The sequence below is a fragment of the Pteropus vampyrus genome, unplaced genomic scaffold, assembly GCF_000151845.1.
Source record: "Pteropus vampyrus isolate Shadow unplaced genomic scaffold, Pvam_2.0 Scaffold171, whole genome shotgun sequence".
Classification (NCBI taxonomy): domain Eukaryota; kingdom Metazoa; phylum Chordata; class Mammalia; order Chiroptera; family Pteropodidae; genus Pteropus; species Pteropus vampyrus.
The window spans coordinates 1,977,143-1,998,051 of record NW_011888952.1 but is presented as its reverse complement, the minus strand read 5'-3'; the positions used below and the strand labels follow the sequence as shown (position 1 = coordinate 1,998,051).

Genomic DNA, 20,909 nt, shown 5'->3' with positions numbered 1-20,909 from the left:
GAGGTAACTCATGGGTTATAGTCTTAACCTTACCCCCAAAGTTTGCCACAAAATATCTCACTTTTATTATTATTTTTGCATTGCTCTAATATATCAATAGTCTTTGGAAACAAATGACATCATTCTCTTTATAGCATTCTGTTTTTAGTAGTGGTATTCCCAGCGGTCCCCAAGCTCTGGGCCAAGGACCACTACTAGTCTATGACCTGTTGGGAACCGGGCCACATAGCAGAAGGTGAGCGGCAGGCAAGCGAGCGAAGCTTCATCTGTATTTGTAGCCACTCCCCAGCACTAGCATCACCACCTCAGCTCCACCTCAGATCACCAGGTATTAGATTCTCATAGGAGCACCAGCCCCTGGTGCCAAAAAGGCTGGGGACCACTAGTATTTCCATTTGCAAAATATAGTAATTCTCAATTGCTGAAAATGTAAAGTCCTAGAAAACGCAGCATTCCTAGGCATGATGTTAGCATTGTTTTCGAACAGTTAGCCAAAGGTTCATTTGATGAATCCGATTTATGTATACATTCCTGTTACATTAGGATTAGAGATAAGTTCTGTTTAGAAATAACTTCAAAAACAGTTTTTACACTTTATTTTCACATTGAAAACCAAATTTGCTTCAGCCTCAAAGAGGGTGTTTATATAAAATTAACACCAGCAGCGAGCTGCACTTCTTTTTTTAAATGGGAAATGGGTAAAAAAAGAGTCCATCCACCCCCACAATTGAGATCTCTGTTCTTGAACTTTCAACCAGAGCTCGAGGTATGATGTAGGGGTTACCATCAGACTGCTTGGATTTGAGTTGTGGCTTATTCGCTTACTAATTGGGTAACCTCAAGCAAATTACTTAGCCTCTCTATGCCTTGATGTCCTCATCTGTAAACAGGATTGTTGTGAGGATTAAATAAGATAATGCTCATTCATGATGTGCATAGCATTGTGTCCTGCACATAGGAAATGCTCTATAAATGTTAGCTATTATTTTCTTTAAGCGATAAATATGTCTTTTATTTTATTATCTTGACCAAAACTTCACACATTTTTGAGGCACTGGGTAGCGTGGATTGATTTAACCAATCCTGTTCTCACAGAGAATACTTTTATAATCCTATAGAGAACAGATTGGGAAAAAAGGGAAGATACAGATATAAATGTAAGCTGTTATTCTGCTAGCTGTCATTGTGCATATAGGCAGAACTAACTGCCATTTCAAGACAACTATGTAAAATCTTACAACTCTGAGTGCGGTCCCTAGACCAGCAGCAGACTCAGCTTTATTAAGGAGCTTGTTAGAAATGCACTCTCAGGCCCCATTCCAAACCTGCTCCATCGGAGTCTGCATTTCAGCACTATCCCCCACTGTTTTGTATGAGATCGAAGTTTGAGGAGTGCTGGTCTTAGCACATTCATGGAAGGCTGGGACCTTTCAGACATACCAATAAGGTCAGAGGAGGCAGAGGCACTGGGCTGAATAAGATGAGCAAGAAGGATTTGCTGGGTATTGGGCCCCCCACTTGCCCTCACTCATGTTCCAGGGCAGAGGGAGAGAACGATCACTCCTGGGATTTCTGCAAAAGGGGACCCGTCTCTCATTGGATCATTTAGGAATAGGATGGATCCCTTCAGGGATTGCCACCCTCTGGAACTATATACTGTCCAATGTGGAGGCCACAAGCCACATCTATTTAAAGTAATTGAAATTAAATGAAAGTTAAAGTTCAATTCCTTCCTATTATTTTCACTCCTTTTCTTCAGTTTCACAAGTCAGATTCCAGGTGCTCAATAGCCACATGTGGCAAGGGGCTACCATACTGGACAGAGCTGATATAGAACATTTCCACCACTGAAGAAAATTCTATTGGACAGGAGTGCTGTAGAGGGGAGAAGGCCCAAGAAGCAGGAGAGCCTGTGGAAACCGAAACTCAAATTGTACCTGGTGCTTGGAAATGGAGCAGTGATCCTTGGCTCTCTGAAGTCATGCTATTGTGGGTTTCCTTCCTTTACCTCTTAAGGGCCTGTTTTTTTTTTTTCCAGAAGAGTTCAAAGACTGTCCGTTGAAGAAATACTGCCACAATTGTCTTGGCAGAAAGGACTGCAATTGGAGGGCCACCCTGTAAAGTCCTGAGAATGCTGTAATACTTGCACATGCAGTGGCCTCAGGCTGGGAAGAAAGGGTCTTCCCCCAAGGACAGTGGAAAGACAGAAAATGTGGGTGCCAAGTTAGTCAGAGTAGCTGTTAACTAATTTTGTCCTTTTTCAAACAAGAAAATACCATAGGACACAAATTTTCCTCCAAATTCTCATTCCCCCATCGTTTTTGTTATTGTGTGTTACCACTTTTCTATACTGCCTTATTACTTTTTAGAGTTGATACTTACTTGGATTTTACAACGTGTTTACCAATTCCTTTTCTCCCTATTATTTTCGCTCCTTTTTACTGGAGTCAACTTCATTTTTGTCGAAATACAGCCTTGAGTAGTTCTTTCAGCAAGGCCTTTGAGAACTAAGCTCTCTTAGTCAGGATATATCTGAGAGATATTTATTCCACTATCTCTTTTGAATGTTAGTTTAGCTGAGTATGGAATTCTAGGATAGTAATTTTAAAGTTACAGTTCAAACTCGGGTATCCGCATTGCAGGAGTAGTATGTGGTCACACCCATACCTGGCACTGCCATGTTGAGTCCTGGGCTGAGGGGCAGAGTTTTCTAATATCTCATTCATTACAGGACAATCCTTTTCCAGCTGCTAACTTTTTACAGTAAGCCCACTCAGCTTTTAGTCATGCCCAGAGGCTGTAACCTTAGCTCTATCCTCAGAAAAGAATTTAAACTTCAGCCTCTCGGGCTTCTGTCTGCTTGGATATCTCTGTGTTTCTTTCTAGGTCTGTTCCTCCTCATCATCTTTCAGCTTTGACTTCTCTCATGTCTGGCATCAGGAGAATTTTAAATGGCTGTTATATATTTCATAATTATTTGTTTTCTGTGTCTTCCATGAAAACAATTTAACCCTCAGTATTTGCTTCTCTTCATCTGCTAGTCTTGCATATCACATATTGAATGTTCAGGCAGCGCATTAATATTAAGGGAAATAGCCCTTAGTCATTCATGGTTAATTCAACAGCAGAATTTTATTCATAAAGTCATATGTTTATGCTGATGATTGCATGTTTCATACTATCCATGAATATATTTTCTGACAGAAAATTTGCTTCTTGCACATAGTATAAAATTATATTCATCAAGGTATTTGACAAAAAGATCCACAGAGCCCATTTATATTTGCTATTTTAACAAGTTTGAGAGTCAGTGTCTAGGCTCACTTTCTTCTTTTGTGTGTAAGTAGCTGAGTCCCAGGGAGAGGGCATAGCTTACCCACAGTCACAGCTGATGGAGAACTGGACTAGAATACAGAACCTCCAGTTGAAACATGTTATCTTTCCACCCTTTTGATCCTGTTTTCTCATCTGTGAAACCAAGAGGTTAGACTAGACATGGAATCAGGTCCTAACTTACTAGCTTTGTGACCTTGGGCAGATCACTTAACCTCTCTGGGCCTCCATCATAATATGCTCTGTCCTCTCTACCTCAAATGACTGTCAAGAGTATCAAACAGGCTAATATATACAACAGAGTTCTAAGGAACATGAGGGCTGAAGATAGGTGCATGCAGTTCTGGTAATTAAAATGCTGTGGCTGTCTCCAATTCCTCCTTGGTTAGGAAGAGGTGTGCTTTGTAAATGCAATATGTTCTGATGATTTTTGACCCAGCGCAGATTGGAGCAGGGAGAGCAAGGATTTCTTCTGTCTGTTGAGCAGCAAGATGATGGGGCTTTGAGACACTTAGTTTGTAGGGATTGTGACATTTGATGTTCTTCCCTGTGAAAACTCACTGGTGTGTGAACCTCATGTTTCACGTCCCTCACTTCTCATATGCAGGCCATGCACTGGAAAGCCCTGCAGGGCAAGTACCGAGTCCTGCATAATGCTCACAAAGAGGTCAAACATAGCTCTGTTTCCTTGATTAGAGCCTTGGAGATGTTCCAAATGTTAGAGACAAGTGGGCGCAGCTCAGCTTCACCTCCATCCTTGCACTTCCCACCCGCCTCTACCCCCGGGAGGCAGTGTTACATAGTGAGAAACTCCCAGACTCAATCAAGGGGACCCAGCTCCATCACTGACCTGAACAGACATTGTTCCTCCTTTTGCCAGAGTTCTCACAGCCATAAAATTAGGGCATCAAGTAAAATCAATGATTTTCAATCTTTTCACGATCAATAGCTCTTTTCTTTTCCTCCCTTTGACTCATTCCCATGGGCTATTTCATGCTGACAGGAAGTTCCCATTAGCAGTTATATGTGTCTGATCAGTAAAAGGTGGCAAAGCCCAGGAATTAATTCTCTAAAATATCCTTTGTGAAAATGAAGCCCAGAGAGAGATGAGATGATTTATTTATGGTCATATGAATGTTTTTATATTGTAAGTCATCTGAAAGGGGGAAGCCACATGTCTCCAAAGTAATATATGATGGTACATTAGAATTTATTAAGGCCATGAGAATGAGTGAGGAAAGGGTCAAGTGCATGTCATTCTAAGCAAGTATGTAGTTAACATCTTTGTGGAGATAATCCAAATTGTACTTGATCACCACCCAAGACTACCTACCAGAATATAGACAACATCCTATTCAACCATACCTCTCACATGGTGGCTTGCATATTGACCAGCATGTAGTAGGTGTTCACTAAATACTTGTAGAATGTGGTCATCATCTCAGCTCTATGCTCCTGCTTGGACGGTGGGTGCCTCATATGATATAGTTTATATCTCAAAATAAGTGACAATGGAGAGGACACAAAGAGTGAAAGAAAGAAAGGATTCTCTAAGAAAGACAAATGAGGAAAATAAATAACGGACACAGGCTCCTTAGTGAATGCCTCAGAGACAGAGTATAAAATGAATCCATAAAATAGTGCAAAGCATGACTGGGGGACACGTACTTGTACATTCTTGTACTTTGCTCCTCCTTCTCCCTTTAACTCTAGGAAGTTGTCCCACCTCATCCAGAAGGGAATTGTGGCTATAATGGGGCTTAAGAACTGCTCAGACAAATCCATGAATTGCAGATGGATGATTTAAGGAATTCAGAAGTATTTTCAACCTTTGAGGTGATGTCAAGAAGGAGACAACTGAGTCCCAGAAAACTCCAAGTTTTCTGGTTGGGGACTGAACACTGGGCTTGGCTGCTGACTGTCACCTGGGCAGGGCAGGGATTTCCTCAGGTTACCCCCAGTGATGTGATCATGAGTCACTGGTCACAAAGCATACATCTTCCCATTGATGCGCCCTGGGAAACGTTACACTCTCTTTTTGCAGATGTGACTCATCTCCTCAGTGAGCCCACCAGTTCCTACTGCTTGGATGGGAAATTCCTCTCTGTCATCTTGTTGGTTCTGTCTGTACAGGGAACACCCACATACCCACCACCTAGATTCTGCCATTGACATTTTGCTGAGTCTGCTTCATCATAGACCTTCCCAAGCCTTCTATCCATCCATTCATTTTATTTTTTGGTGTATTTCAAAGTAAGTTGCAGACATCAGCATACTGCACTCTCTAAACATTTCAACAATTTATGCCTTGATTTTGTTTTTTTTTAATTATCATTCTTGGTTTTGTTGCTCAAGCCGATGCCCAAGGAAGTCACTGAGGGAGGCGTGAGGAATGAGGACAGGCCTTCTTTCCTAGTGGCTTTGCCCAAAGCCAAGGCAAGTCTTGGGGCATCATTTGGGAGGGAGCGTTGTGGCAGCCTGTCACATCTCCCGTTAGTCCACCTATGAGCTTAGCCATCTCTCCTGTTTCTCCCTTTCTAAGACCTCACTGTGGTCAGGAAGACAGCTTCAAAACTTGGAGGTCGGAGGCCTCCATGCTGCTGTGCTAAGTGACTCACCCAGTCTCCCAAACACTTTCTGCCCTCTGCCCTGGGTACTTTGTGCTTTCTTCTTCATCAGACAGACTCCCAAGGGTCTGGGGTCCTTTAAAGCAGTCACTTCTGCATTCAGGTGAGCAGAGGAGAGGCAATGTGGAGAAGGTGGCTATGTGACAGTGAAGTTTGGCAAGGGTGTGGAGAGGTGGAAGGAGAATAGTATATGAGCAAGTCACTGAATGTCAGGTACCAAATCCATTTGGACATTGGGCATGTGAGGAGCAGAGATTTGTGTGCCATGCTGGTTACCCTGGGCATTCTCTTCTTGGTTGAGATGGTGGCTATATCCTTGCAAGATTAAAGGGAGGGCTGTGGAGTCAGACAGATCTGGGTTTGGGTCTTTCACTTACTGGCTGGGTGATCAAGGGCCACTTCTATAGCTTCTCTGGGCCTTAGTGTCCTCATCCATAAAGTGAAGATAATAGTACCTCACTTAAGGTATTGTTGTGAGGACAAAATGAGATAAGAAGTCAGCTTCATAAGCCCCCAGCAAAGAAAGTGGGATCCGTGAGAATTTGTGGACCTGGATTTCTGCCGCTGAGATGATATAAGAGAATTCACTGCTTTCTTTGTTTAGGAGCAAAGCACATTTTTGCATCCCCAGGCAATGTTTATATGGACAGCTTGCACAACTCCTCAAAGGCCCATGAGGAGGTAGTAGGTTTCCCTTCCATTCTCACCCCTACTGCTGCCCAGAGGCCGTGGCCCCGTAGAGACAGAGAGGCCTGCAGAGCCCGTGTCCCTGGGGTTCATCTGCTGGGCCTGGGAGATGAGGTGTGAGCTCATGAGTAGTCCAGGCATCCTCCACCTTGTGGGAACACTCACCCTGGGGTGGAGAGGAAGCTAGGGCTCTGGGATCAGTCTCGAATAGCTGACTTTTCTTCTGCTTCCCCTCCTGGGACACATCTACTCAGCTCCCAGACACCCCCAAACATGCTTTCTCAAGGCCAGAGTAATGACTCCTCTCTCGCCACTCAGCCCCTCCCACTGGATACAACATTTACTGAGCCAGGTGCCAGTGTACAGTCTGCACACATTGTCTCGTCTCTAGAACAATGCTGGCAGCTTGGAGCTGTTGTTATCCCCGCTGTACCCATGAAGAAACTGAGGTTCAAAGAAGTAGCCTCCTCCCCCAGGTTGCCCAGCAGAGCTGGCACTTAGCCGGATTTGTCTGATTCTGTGGTCCAGGGAAGGTACTTATCTGACTTTCTTTTCTTTCTCATGCTTGCTAGATTGCAAGCTCCTGAGCAGGGGATGGTGTCTTAATTATCTCTATATTCTCCATGCCTGACAGATATAAGATGCTCAGAAAATGTTGCTGAGGGGAACTGACCCACTAACCATTAAGTTTCTAGCAGAAAACCTCAGAGATCTTCTGCCCTAACTTCCAATGCAATGCAGGAGTTTCCTCACTCCAAACCTGACTGTTTGGTTACCTCTAGCAACAGGAAGCTCATCTAAGGACTAGAACTAGGGAGGAAGCTCTTCCACTACTGACTGACTGTTCCCACCCACTGGCCACCATGTATCACCTCTGGGAGGCTCGTGAGGCAGGAATCTGAGTGCTCTCCCTTTGTCAGAATTCTATTTCATATGGAATTGAGTAGTATTTTCCTGCATCCTTCCTATGGCTACCACAGGCATCTTCCCACTCAAAACTCTTAGCGGCTTCCAGCCAAAGATATAGTGATTAATGAAATACCAGCTCTGTGAATCCATGGGTCCAGGAAGGTGCATTCCATCTCCTTCTCAGTCCTGTGCTTAGAAGCATTCCTCCTGGGCAACTTCACACAGACCTTTCTTTTCCCTACCTCTGGGCCTTTGCTGATACCATTTGCACCACTGGAATAGTCTTTTACTTCCTTCCAGCCTTCCAGGCCAGGACAAGTGCCAAAAATCCATTGAAAATATAAGTGTAATGTTATTGTTTTCTTCTCTTTATAAAGACTCTCTGCCTCTTGTGTTTGTCTTGAAGTTTGTCAGCATGGGGCAGGAGCTAAAACTCCTTGGTGTCATTGTGTCTGGTGGGCTTTCAAGACCATAAAGTTGAAACACGTCAAGGAAAATGAGCCTTAATTGGCATCTAAAACATATCCTTGCTCTATAAGCCTGTGATGCCAAGGCTAGAAGACCACCTCTCTCACGTTTCAGCTCACTTAACTCTGATTGGTGATGGACTTTTTCCACCATAGCTGGACTGAGGGGAAAAGAGTGTGGTGATTGATTAGCAGCATCTGCTATGGGAGGAGGAATGGGAGTGGGATTGATTAGCCATGTCCACTATGTGCCGGAATGGGAGTGGGATGTGTGTGCCACATATTTGTCATCTCTGTTGCAATCCAGTTTCCTTAGTTTACAGTTTAGAAAACTGAGGCCAAGGGAAAAGAACTTTAGGAAGAATACACAGGAACTTTCAGGCAACCTGGAATTGGATCCTAATTCCAGACCCTTTCAGCCTCGCACGTTCTCCACTTGACCTGGTAGCTAGGACTCTGCATGAGCCCTGAATGCTCCCTTCCTATGTCCTCAGGATGCTAAGCAGCTGTGAGCCTTCAACAAATATTTTTGAGTGCTTACCACGTGCCAGGCAGTGTGTGAAGTGCCAGGGAGACATCAGTGGAAAACAAAAACAAAAACAAAAACATGAAATTCCCTGCTCTCATGGAGCTTCTATTCTTCTTGGAGGAGCTAGACAATCAACACTGACTATAATGATGTGATTAAATGTATCAACTACTCTGTGTCTGGGTAGAAGCGGAGGCAGCTACCTTCACCAACTGTGGCTGTTTTCTTTTTCGTTTTCCTCCCAAGAGAATCCTCCCTATAGGCTGGCGTGTACACAGCAGCTTGTGAGCATCCTGGCATGCTGTTTCTTTCCCTAGCTCTCTGGTTATTAGAGGAGAGAAGATCTTATAGTGGGAGATGATGAGGCTCCATATCGGTTGCCTGCTCAGCTTGGGTCGTGGCTGGGAGCTGACATCTGGTTTGGCCCAGAAGGCCTTGTTCTGGTGCTCCCCTGTGAGGAGATTTGGGTTCTGCAGCCCCACCACCGACACCAGCTCAGATTTCCCCTGCCTCAGTGGTTCTCAGCCAGAGCTAGGTAGGGTCACTGCCAGGGGATCCTACCTGAGAAACACGTGGGGGTGTCAGTCTATATGATGACTTAGGCCACCTCTAGCATTTAGAAAGTGAGGACCAGTGATGCTATACCTCCTACAATGAATAAGATAGTCTTGCACAAAGAATTGTCTTATCCAAAATGCCAATAGCATCCCCCTAGAGGAACACTGTCGGGAGAAGACTTTGGCCTAAAATATAGGCCCCTGAGGCTGCACAGTTCTAGGAAAAGTTCAGGGCTGAGAGTGTGCCGTCTTTGGGCCTTGCCCACACTTATCCTCACTCTGAATCTCCTCTGCTTAGTCCTTTGGTAAAATCGTGCTCGATTATCTCATGCGATGGATTAAGGGATAGTCATGCACAGCCCCCAGGATTCTACCATTTAAGTCATGGAGGTCATTGCCATCGGCCCAGTGCCAGCAACCACCCATCCACTCCCTCTGTGCTCTGTGACTGGGACATGGCTGTCTAGCCTCCGGGCAAAGGCCCAGCCACAGTGACCCCACTCCCTGCTCCACACAAAAACGGGCCACGAGGGTCAGCCTACACACCCAGGCTCCCCTCCACAGAACTGAACAGCTCCTCACCGCCCACAGTGCAGCCCTTCAGCCCTTCAGCCCAGTGACACTTTACTGGCAGGGCCTCTGGCGGGGCCCCAGTCAGCCCCCAGGGCTGGCTGCCCAGGGAAGTGCTTGGCACTAGAGCCAGAGGCTGCAGAACATATTTCCAGCGGGGCTTCCAGGCCAAGAGCCTCTGCCCCTTCCCACCACTGTTCCCCGCTGGCCCTGCCGCCTGCCCAGTGCATTAGCATATAAATATATCCAGAGTCCTCTCCCCTCAAGTTTGCTCCCCCCATTGAGTCCACTAGGGAGGGAGCATTTGAATCCTCCTCCCTCAGACTCCTTTCCTCATAATGGCCATACTGTATTCATCAGCTTCTGTATGTGGCATTAGCCGAAAGAAGGAGAGAGGGCGCCTAGCAACCCGGAGGGGGCTGAGAAAGAGGTGGGAAGGAAGTGATTTTCATGTAATTATTCACTTCTACAAAAGCCGTTGTCAGGTACACACTGGAAACACAGCTGTTGTATTATTCTCCTAACCTACTTTTAATCTTTTGAGAATCTTTACCAATATAAAAGGCAAAAAGAAAGAGCTTAGTTCAGCCATTTTCTGCCAGGCCACATAAGTTACGTTTTTGCCTCAATCGAAGTCTCCATTTACAAAAGTTGTGTGTTTGTGTGTCTGTGTGTGGCTATCTGTTTGAAAAGAAAATGTTAAAGAAGTAAAAGGCCACCAAGCCCTGTCCTGGCTACTTGGATCCAAACACCACATGCACTGTTGGGTCTGGCAGTCTTCACACATCTTGACCAGGCACTGGGACAGCAAGGAGCCTGGGGGCAGTAAGATGTTGACTTCTTCTGCCCCTCACTGCTGTACCCATGCCCGCTGCCCTAAGGGCAGGCGAATCTGCTACCATGTTTGGTGCTGCTCAGGAATCTTATTAGTTCACTTGGCGGGAAGGGGACTTAGATGTTGGGAAAGATATAGGAGCTTATTTTAATAGTAGAGTTGAGAAGCGTTAGCCACCCAAAGAAATCCGATTAAGGGAATTCTACCAGATACCCCACTGTGTACCTTACATTCACCACGTCTTACTTTCACAGACAAGGAATTGCGTCTCAAAGAGATGAAGTAACTTGCCCAGGGTTGTACAGCAGGTTAAGTGGAAAAGCAGGGCTCCAATCCAGGTTGGCCTGGATCTTTCCATTAAGCCCCAGCAAGGCTTAGAACCAGGCACCTAACAAAAGCCATCTCATTTCATTTTGTCCCTTCTGCATGGTACTTCAGTGCCTCTCTTGAGGGCAGGGCAGGTTTTGGAAAGCAGCTCCAGAGGTTCCTTTGTCCTTAAGTCCAAAGGGACTTCTCACACAGTGGCCAGCGTGTATGGATAAATGACTTTACCTCTCTGGGTATTAATTTTGTCATCTATAAAAAGGGGATAATAATAGCACCCTTTGAAGCACCCTATAAAGCACTTAAACAGGGCTGGTATGTTGTAGGCACTGACAAAGGTGAGTTGGTGTCGTGATTAACAGCGTCACCACCCTGACATACCTCCTTTGCTGGTGCTTTTATGGAAGGTTGGGTTAATGCTGCTCATGTCAGAAACCTCAAAGAGCCAGTACAGCAAACACCACCAAAGCCAGGGTGCAGAGATGGAAGTACCAGGCCCTTCCACTGGTGCTGCCTTGATGACTAGTGGAGGCACTGCCCTTCTCCTCTGATGGGTGGCTGTTTGTAGACCTGAAAGCACCTGTCTAGGGGAGTTTCTTTCTGTAGCTCGTGCTGCCTTAGACACTGTAGAAAATCACACTCCACTTCCAATTCTCTTTCAGCTCCCCAGGCAGCAACTGTACCGTGGAGCAGGCCCTGGCCCCCACAGCCCTGCGCCCTCTCTCCCATAGTCCCCCACTCACTCCTCTCCACAGATGCTTTGTTATAGCTTATCTTACTTTGTGTGCGGTCTGTTTCTCCTGCTAGAATGGAAGCTTCCTGAGGGAGCTCCTGGAACTGTGACTAGCACATTGAGGACACTTAGTACACATTTATTATGGGGGAGAAAAATGGAAGTAGCTTTTTTTTTCTTTCAGTTGTTTAAAGACCAGCATATCCTGTTAAGGAATCAGTGTTGACTGAGCACCTACTCTTTACGAGAGCTTATAGCTGGGTTTCTGAGCACTTCCTCCACACTCTCCAAGAGCTAGGCACTGTGCTGAATCTTCGTTTCATGCACATTATCTTATTTAATCTTTTATGGGTGGGAAAGAGAGGGAAGTGCTAACTACATATGCACAATGACCTTACCCTGACCTCCTCAGTTGGATAAGTGACCTCTCTCCAAGAGATGAAAAAAAGACATGAAACTTTCTCCCCCAGAATTCTAAGAGATTAGACATTCTACTTACATGGCCAAGGTGGGAATGCGGGAAGAAAGTGAGAGTAGTTCCACCCATACACACATGTGTCTCTAACCTGAAGATAATGGTGCCCACCTCAGAGCAGTTTATGGGTCACAAGACATAAGAAGGTGCTTTGTAAACTAGAATGTGCTGTCTGTGTGGCCTAGGGCTGTCTATACTGAGCATCCATCAGGGCCTGGTAGCTTCTGAGTGTGGGTAGGGAAGTATCTGTCCTTGTACATCCATCCTTCCTTACCTCTCCCAGCTAATGATATTAAGAATGTATTCCGTGCCATCCAGTGCTAGGTCCTGAGGGTTTACCTGTGAAGGCAGGTTACATCCTGATCCATTGCTTTCTGCTCCTACTATGTACCAGGGCTCACTGGAACCAGTCGCCCTGAAAGAGCTGAGGTTGCCCCAGAGCTGGAGGAAAGGACCACCGCTCTTCTAAGGGGCTCCGCTCCCCTGTTCCCATGCAAATCTGTCCTCCAAACCTCTGAATGTGGACCGCCCACAGCCACCCTGCCAGAACGCCCCCCATTCATTGCTGCAGAACATGGGGAGTGATCCGTTTCTCAGCTACTGACCCAGCTTCCTTGAGGTTTGTTTTGTGGAGACTATTTTCCCTTCAAATTGTGTTGAGAAATAGGAAGCCCTTTCTCTGCTGAGCTGCCCCCTTTGTAGCGTCCTGGGACATGCTGGTCAATGGGGCTCAGTTGCCTGGTCTTCCTTTCATTGGGGTGGGGTTGCCTTTGTCCTGTCTGACTTGACAGCTACAGAGCTGTTTAAATCCCAACTGAGACTCCAGACCTACCCAGCATACCAGGAGGCCTCGGCTTTTCTCTGTAAAATCTGGAGCCAGAATGCCTTGGGTTCAAAACTGACTCTCTCTCTCTCATTAGTTGCTTGACCTTTTGTGTGTCCATTTCCTCTTGTATAAAAATGGAGACAACAATACTTATCTTAGTGGCATGGTTATATAATCTTGTAATTAAATCACAAGATTGTGTACATGAAAGCCTGAGCAGACAGTAGGTTTTCAACAAATATTATCTCAAGTTTCTCACATCTTAAGGCATCAACAAACTGACGGAAGGGTTCTTGAATGTTCTCTTAGCCCATTTCATTAGGCTCTCTTTTCTACTTTTGTTAAATCATTCCAAAGGCTACCATGATCTTGTTTGATCTCTGCATCTCTGTGGAATTCCTAAAGAAAAAAGTAGCCTTAGGTGGAGTAGACATGAGACAATGCCTGTAGTAGAAATAATGCTATATGTTCACCAACCATTTATTGTTTCTCTTTCTGGGTAAATGGAAGGACTACATTTCCCAGACTCTCTTGCCTTTAGGTTGGGTCCATGTGATTTGTTTCTGGTCAGTGGTATGTGGGCAGAAGTGATATAAGCACCTTTCAGGCCTGGCTCTTAAAAATTTCCCAAGCAAATCTCTAGCTCTCTGTTCTTCTGCCTCAGAGATTGTGTTGACATGGAAGTATCGTAAGGTAGGAAGGCTTGCATTGCTAAGTCATTGGGTAGAAGAGAGCCTTTTCACAGTGTGTGTCTGGATTTGTATAGGCAAGAAATAAACTTCTGTTATGCTAAGCCACTGAGATTTTGTAGTTTATTGTTTAATCCAGCATAGCCTATTAGTAATTATCTTAACAAATATAGTAGTTTCCTAATGAGTTAATTCATCCTTTCCTGGATTTAGGGGGAAGGCTGACAATTGAGACCTTGTTGCATTTTCACAACCACAGGCATATATTTAAGACCACAGACACATATCAGTTATGCTAGTCTTTTAAGGAGTTTAATGATGCAGACTCCATGTGAAGAAATATTATGCTGCTTTGTGAGACTTTTTCACAGAAATCTAATCCTGAAAGTTTGGAAGCTCTGCATGCCCAATGAGCCTATGTCTCAGCAGAAAAGTTGATATTAATCAACATGGATTTTCCTAGTGTAGAAAATAGAAAATGCCAATGAAGAAAGTTTTGGATCTGGAGTCAGGGAGGTGTTAAGTTGTGGCTAAAATTCTGATGACTTTTCTGATGTGTCTCTAGCCCAGATCCCCACATTTAGTCCTAGACTTTCCACCTGTCTCCTGCACATCTCACTCAGATGTCTCAAACTTGCTTGCCCAGAACTATACTTACCCATTTTCCTACTTTACACTTCCAGCCTCCCTTAAAAAAACTGACTCGTCTTCTATTGTCACACCCACTCACCAATTTCTCAAATCTGGGTATTCTGCCACCTCCATTTTGACCAATTTTATTTATCTTCCCTCTAAAGATTTCTTGAGAACCAAGGAAACAAGATGGCATCAGAAAAAAAAAAAAAAAGAATTTTTTAATTGCCCAGAATCTCTCCACATATCAGAAAAACTAAGATAGTAAAATAAACAAACAAACAAACCCTGTGGATAGTACCTTCAGCCTAACTGGGTGACTCTATGACCCACAAATGTGAACAAATGGAACCAAACACTAACAACAATAACATCTTCATGATATCAACTCTATGGGATGAGATGAAGATGAAGATGAAGTCAAAGGGAATTCAGAAGGTTGAAATTCAGGAAACCCCGAAATCTCTAACATGTACTCACCCCTAGGAGGAGAGGACTCTGGGAGTAGAAGCTTGGTGGAAGTATCTGAGGATGCCAGCCAAAACTAGGAGGGATATATGCAGGCTCCAAGACATAGGTGAGTGCCAGAGGACTGCGGGAAGTTCGGGCAGCGGTCTGGGACCTGGGAATTCTAGGGACTGACGAGCTGAAGTTCCGTGGCCAGAGAACCTCACATTGAGGAGAAAACAGAACCCAAATTGAGCAGGACAGAGACAATAGAGGAAACAAAAGGAGAAATTTTGGCTAGGAGTGAGGGAAGGGAATAGAGAACAATAATTTCAGAAAGCACTGAATGCAGTTATAGTTTGGAAGACTTTTTGGTAATAACAGAAGAGGTAACTATAGAACTGTGAGGCTAAAAAATCTACCCTGGATTACTCCTATTCCTCTATACAAAAATCCCCCTTCTAAGAGTACAAGAAAATACGTCTCACCTACACATGAGCAACAGAAAAGAATTATGGTCAAATCCTACACAAAGCCATTATAAGAAAACTTATGAACAGAATAGTATTCCTACTGATAATGAATGCATTCCACAAAGACCATAAAATATCTAAATGCTGTGATTTAATATTTTTTTAAAAAGCTAAAAATTAAGAAGCCAACAGATGCTTTGGAACAATAGTATAAGTGAAATCATTAGAAAGTTTGAAAAGACAGCTTACAGAAGGAAAAATATTTCAGGAGAAATAACTAAATAGAGGAATACAGGAGTGAATAGACACCATAGATAATGTCATAAGGTAAAAAGAGAATAGAAAGGAGGAAAATAAAGTCAGAAATAAGGAAAGAGATTTTTAAAAAATGCAAAAAAAAAGTGATAAGTACAGAAGACAGACAAAGAAGATCCAACATACAAACAAATTCCCAAAGAAGAAATCCAAAGCAATGGAAGAGACCAAATACTGGAAATGGATATTTAAGAGAAAACTTGAATTCACATCTTCAAGAAGAACACCACAAGCCTGGGAAAGTCAACATAGAATAGTCAACATTAAGACATATTCTAATAAAATTATTGAACTTTAAAGAGAAAGGAAAAATCCTATCGATCATTCAGACAAAAAATAAAGTGTTTTATAAAGGAAAACAAATTAGAGTGGCATCAGACTTTTCTCCAGCAGCTCTCTGTGCCAGGAGATAACTAAGCAACATACTCAAGATTCTAAGGAAAAGGAAAAGAGAACCAAGGATTTTATAGATAGCTAATTGACTTTCAAGTATGAAAGCCATAGATCAACTATTATGAACATACGAGAACCTGAGAAATATTATTTCCCATGAGCCTTTACAGAGGAATTTACTAGAAAGCAAGCTACAGACAAGCAAATTGACTGGAGAAGTATTAACAAAGTCTGGGAGTGAGCATTAAACCTGTAGAACTAAATAGTGACTAAAAGGGAAATAATACATAATGGTTGTGTGTTCTAATAATGCAGATATAGTATGAGTATTCAAAAATTGGAAGAGAATGTGTGTATATGAAAGGTAGAATAAATTCACAGATTGCCTTTAAGTATTTACAGGAAACAAATGAATATTTTTTCACATTAGATCCTAGAGGAAAGAGAAGGAAGAGAAATAGAGGCTACTGGCTAATATCAATATTCTTTATGGTAGGAAACCAGCAGACATTGCCAAAAGGGAGAAGAACAAAAGGTATTGTATAAAGGTGTTGATTTAACGGTAACTATCAGAATAACAATGACAGGCTTTTTTCCTACAGAGGTAGGGGAGCAAGAGGGAAAAGTCATTTGAGAACACATTCTCCTCTCTCATTGAACCGCTAGGCCCAGTATGTCCCATCTCATCACTTCTCCAGTGTTTAAAAGTGTACTTCCTCCAGACAGCCTTCTCTGATTGCCCTAGCACATGTTCATTTTTCCCCTCATCTACCACTCCTAGGTACTGGGTACCTTGTTCTCTGAACGCTTTGTCTTACCTTACCTGCAGACAAGATGGAGTGTATATGTATCATTGTACAGTACCTCTTTCACAATCTGGCACAGGATTCTGCACACAGAAGGCACTCAATAAGTGGTGGTTCATTAGTAATTTAGGATTGGTTGAGGGATCTGGGCTTACAGCCTCTAGGTTTTTCTAAGAGCTTAATATTGCTATTTGTCAGAATTCTTTCCATTTGAAGTGACAGTAATCCCATTCAAATTGACTTAAGAAAAAAGAAGCCTCTGAAATTGAAATGTTCTCAGGTATGTCTGATTTCAGGTATGATTGGGCCCAGGGACCCAAGTCTTACCACCAATATCAGTCTTTCTTTGTTCTAGATTCTTTGCACTGGCTTTCCTTTGCACTGGCTTTATTCTCAGGCAGGTTGTTCTTTTCCCTCGTGGTCAGTGATGACCCCTAGCAGTTACAAACTTAACATCTCCAGGAGAAAAGAATGCGTCCCATTTGCAATGGCTCCACTGAAAGTCCCCAAATTAAGTTTCATTGGCTTGGTTTGCATCATATGCTCATCCCCAACCCAATAGTTGTGGCCAAGAGAAATGCTTTGATAGACCAGGCATGGGTCATATGATCACCCCTGAAGCTGTCTGTCTCTGAGTGGGGAAGAGGTGGTTTTCCACAGGAAAATTGGGATGCTATTACCTAAAAGGGGAGATGGATACTAGTTAGGCAAAAAGAGCAGATGCAGTGTTGACGTGCTCAGTAAGCAAACTGCAAGAAAAATTTCCTGCAGGTGAAAATCATGGTTTGGGGGCCCATCTTTGAGATGTGCAAATGGAAAGCTCTCTAGCATTTTTGAACTCAGAGAGTTTATTTACCATGTTGTGGTAGGGGACCACCTGCCATGGGTCCCAGCTGAGAAATCAGTTTTCCCAAACATCTGAACAACCTCTCTTACTGGCCTGCACACTCAGCCAGGGACAACAAAGGGTCTGGGAAGAGGACACTCATTTTGCAAGGGCATTAAAAACAAACATGGGACTCTGGGAGTGCTGAGCATCCCTGTGGGCATCTCCTGTGATCTGGTTTTATTTCTTCGGTCAGCAGCTGTATTGTTTTTGCTTCTCCAAGTGTTTTACTGGCCTTTGAGATTTGAAGAAAGCTCCACTTCCCCCTGCACCCTAGAATTCTCCTTTTTCCAGGCAAAATACATCTATTTCTTCTCTGTTGGGTATTTGATTGCCTGACAGGTCACTGTACTCTGGATTTGGGTAAAGGGGATCCCACTAGGGTAGCAAATGGGGAAACAGAGCAGGAGGACTTAAAAACATATCCATTTCTCTCCTAAATCTTCACTTTTTTTTTCTGCACTGGACCTTTCCTATCAACATTTAAGCATCCTCGAGTTTCTACCATTTAAAAAAAAATCCTTCCTAAATTTTATTTACCCTTTCATTACCACCTTATCATCCAACTCCCCTTTATGGCAAATTTTTTTTGAAAAAGTGGTTTTTTATTTTCCTTATATTTCCATTTTCCTTCCTCGTGTATCAACCTACTCTGATCTGCGGGCACTCCTCCCCACCCCCCCCCCCCCCCCCCCCCCCCCCCCCACACACACTTAGAGAAGGCTCTCTCTAAGTTCCTCATTTAGCTCTAAGACACTAAACCCAATGACCCTATACTAGAGGGAAAAAAAATTATTTCTTAGGTTGAGAGGCAACATTATAATCTCTTTTAAGGTATATGTTGAATTATTTAACAAACTCAAGAAAATCCAGGGAAGAGTGGCCTTTATCATGTAATCAATTCCCCAAGAAAGAGAGAATAGAGATATTTTGTCTGGAAAAGGGAGAGTTCTAGGGTCCAGGAGGCACTGGTGCTTTCTTCAAATCTCTAAAGTGCTACCACTTGGAAGAGAGAAATATGGGTTGGGTGACCCCAGAACTAGGAACCCAGGAAGGGAGATTTCCTCTCATTTTAAGAAATGGTCTAACGGTCATAATTCTCTAAAGAAGAAAGGGGATGCATCAGGAGATATAGTGAGTTCCCTGTCATTGCCCTAATCAAGTAGAAACTATCTGTCAGAAGTACTCAGAAGAGTGTCCTATGTTGAATCAGAGGTTACACCTAAAGACTTCTGAAATTCTGGGATTAGTTAAGCATGCTTCTCTAGAGGTGGGTCTCATGAACTTGTATCTGCCACTCCTAGCTGTGTGGTCTTGAGCAAATTACTCAACCTCTCTGTTCCACAGTTTCCTCAGCTGTAAAAAGGGACTAGTAAAAGCACCTACCACATAGAATCTCTGTGAACATTAAAGAGCAATAATGTGTACAGGGCTCAGCACGAGTGCCTGGCACACTGTAAGTGTTTAATAAATGGTTGCTAGTAATTGTATTTAGTGCAAAGCCTTGTTCTCTAGATCAGTGGTCCCCAACCTTTTTGGCACCAGGGACTGGTGCTCCTATGAGAATCTAATGCCTGATGATCTGAGAGGGAGCTGAGGCGGTGATGCTAGTGATGGGGAGCAGCTGCAAATACAGATGAAGTTTTGCTCACTCAACTGCCCACCACTAACCTCCTGCTGTGTGGCCCTGTTCCTAACAGGCTACGGACTGATGCTGGTTCATGGCCCGAGGGTTGGGGACCCCTGCTCCAGATAAAACTTGATTCTCAAGCATCAGTCATCAGCTACATTTAGGTTTTAGTTGTAGATTTTCCTTGGTAACTTGTAAGAGCTCAAAGATAGCCCAGAGGAAATGTTAGAGAAGCCACCGTAATTCCTGTTGTGCGTGTCATGCTGTCCACAGTAGTTTTTGTCAAAGGGAACTTAGAAACTAAGAAAGTACTTTACATATGTACCACATAAGAAGCCTCAAATGCATCTATTTTGATGGTAAAGATTCGGTGGGCCTCCCCGTCTCCTTCTGTCCCTTCCATGCTACCTCTTAAGCTCAGGTCAGCTATGCGATGCTTCCCCCTGGATGGAACCCTATGAGTTTTCTTATGGTAGTCTTAATCACAAAGAATATCACTCATTTTGCTTTAAACATGCCAATGAGCATGCTCATTCCAATAAGCATGCTACATTTCTTATTGCATGAATCCTCTCAACACTCCTGAGAGAGTTCTTTCCACATTTTGCATATCAGGAGCCTAAGCCTCAGAGAAGTTAAGTAACTTTAACAGAGCTGGAGCATGGTCCTAAACATCCAAATTCTTGCTATTCAGTGAACTGTTATCCATAACCACTGAAAAAAATCTGGAATTAATTAAGGATATTTATATTTAATCAAGTGGTCCTCAAGAATAGAACGCCTAAAAACATGTTCCTAAGAAGGTTTAGGAAGTTTGGTTATCCCTTTGTTGACTCTTTTTAGAGGGAGGATGTGGGTGGGAGATGTCAGAGAACAGGGCCAAGGCACATCTGACCTCTTATTTCTGTGCCAACTTCTTTGTGTCTTCCTGCAGGTCTGGGTAGATGCTGGAACGCAGATCTTTTTCTCCTATGCCATCTGCCTGGGTTGTCTGACTGCTCTGGGAAGTTATAACAATTATAACAACAACTGCTACAGGTGAGCATTTCCCCGGGCCCTGCTAGCTCTCCACCAAACCCCGAGAGCCTTCCATGCTGCCAGGCTAGTTCACAGTTTTCTTCCCACTGTGCAGGGCCAGAAAGAGACAGATGGGCTGTTTCTTGGCCTCTCACTGCCCCAGGGTCAAAGAGTGGGCCACTGGAGGAGCAAGAAAAATAATAAATACGATCAGATTGCATTCCAGGCTGCAAGCAAATCCACTCTGGAAACATACTCAGGTGCCAACCTTTATCCCAGAGTAGATAAGTGACTTGTCCAAGGTCACACAGCTAGTACGTGGCAAAGTTGGGAGTTGAACCCAGGTCTTCCAATACTAAGGACCTTCCTGCCCCTTATTTGACTGTAGGGTTCTCTCCTGTCCCACTTGGAGTGGCTGGTGCCCTACTTGCCCCTCAGCCTGTCAGGCCTGCCTCTCAGGCCTCCTACAGCTGGCTACACCCAGCACTTGGAGGGGGCCCATGTGGGAAGGTGAGCCCAAGGCTGTCAGACCCTGGCCACCTGTCTCCCAGGACTGCAGCCTGAGTTCTACCACAAGGTTGAGACCCATAGAAGACTAGAGACTTGCCCAAGGTCTCGCAGCAGTGCATGGTGGAAGAGAAATTTGTATCCTAGTCTCTAACTTAGGCCAGTGGTCTGATTACTGAGGTCTCTACACCCCTGAACTCAGGGCCTGGTCACAGTAAGTGAATATTCAGGGATGGCTGCG

General features: G+C 44.0%; 1 protein-coding gene across 1 annotated transcript in view; it reads left to right on the top strand.

Annotated features, from left to right (window-relative positions):
* The window catches only part of SLC6A11 (solute carrier family 6 member 11), a 120,617-nt gene that overhangs the window by 65,064 nt on the left and 34,644 nt on the right, over positions 1 to 20,909 (top strand). Inside the window, exon 6 of the mRNA XM_023536880.1 lies at positions 20,079 to 20,182. Coding sequence (XP_023392648.1) covers positions 20,079 to 20,182 — 104 coding nt within the window. The remainder of the gene's footprint in view (positions 1 to 20,078; positions 20,183 to 20,909) is intronic.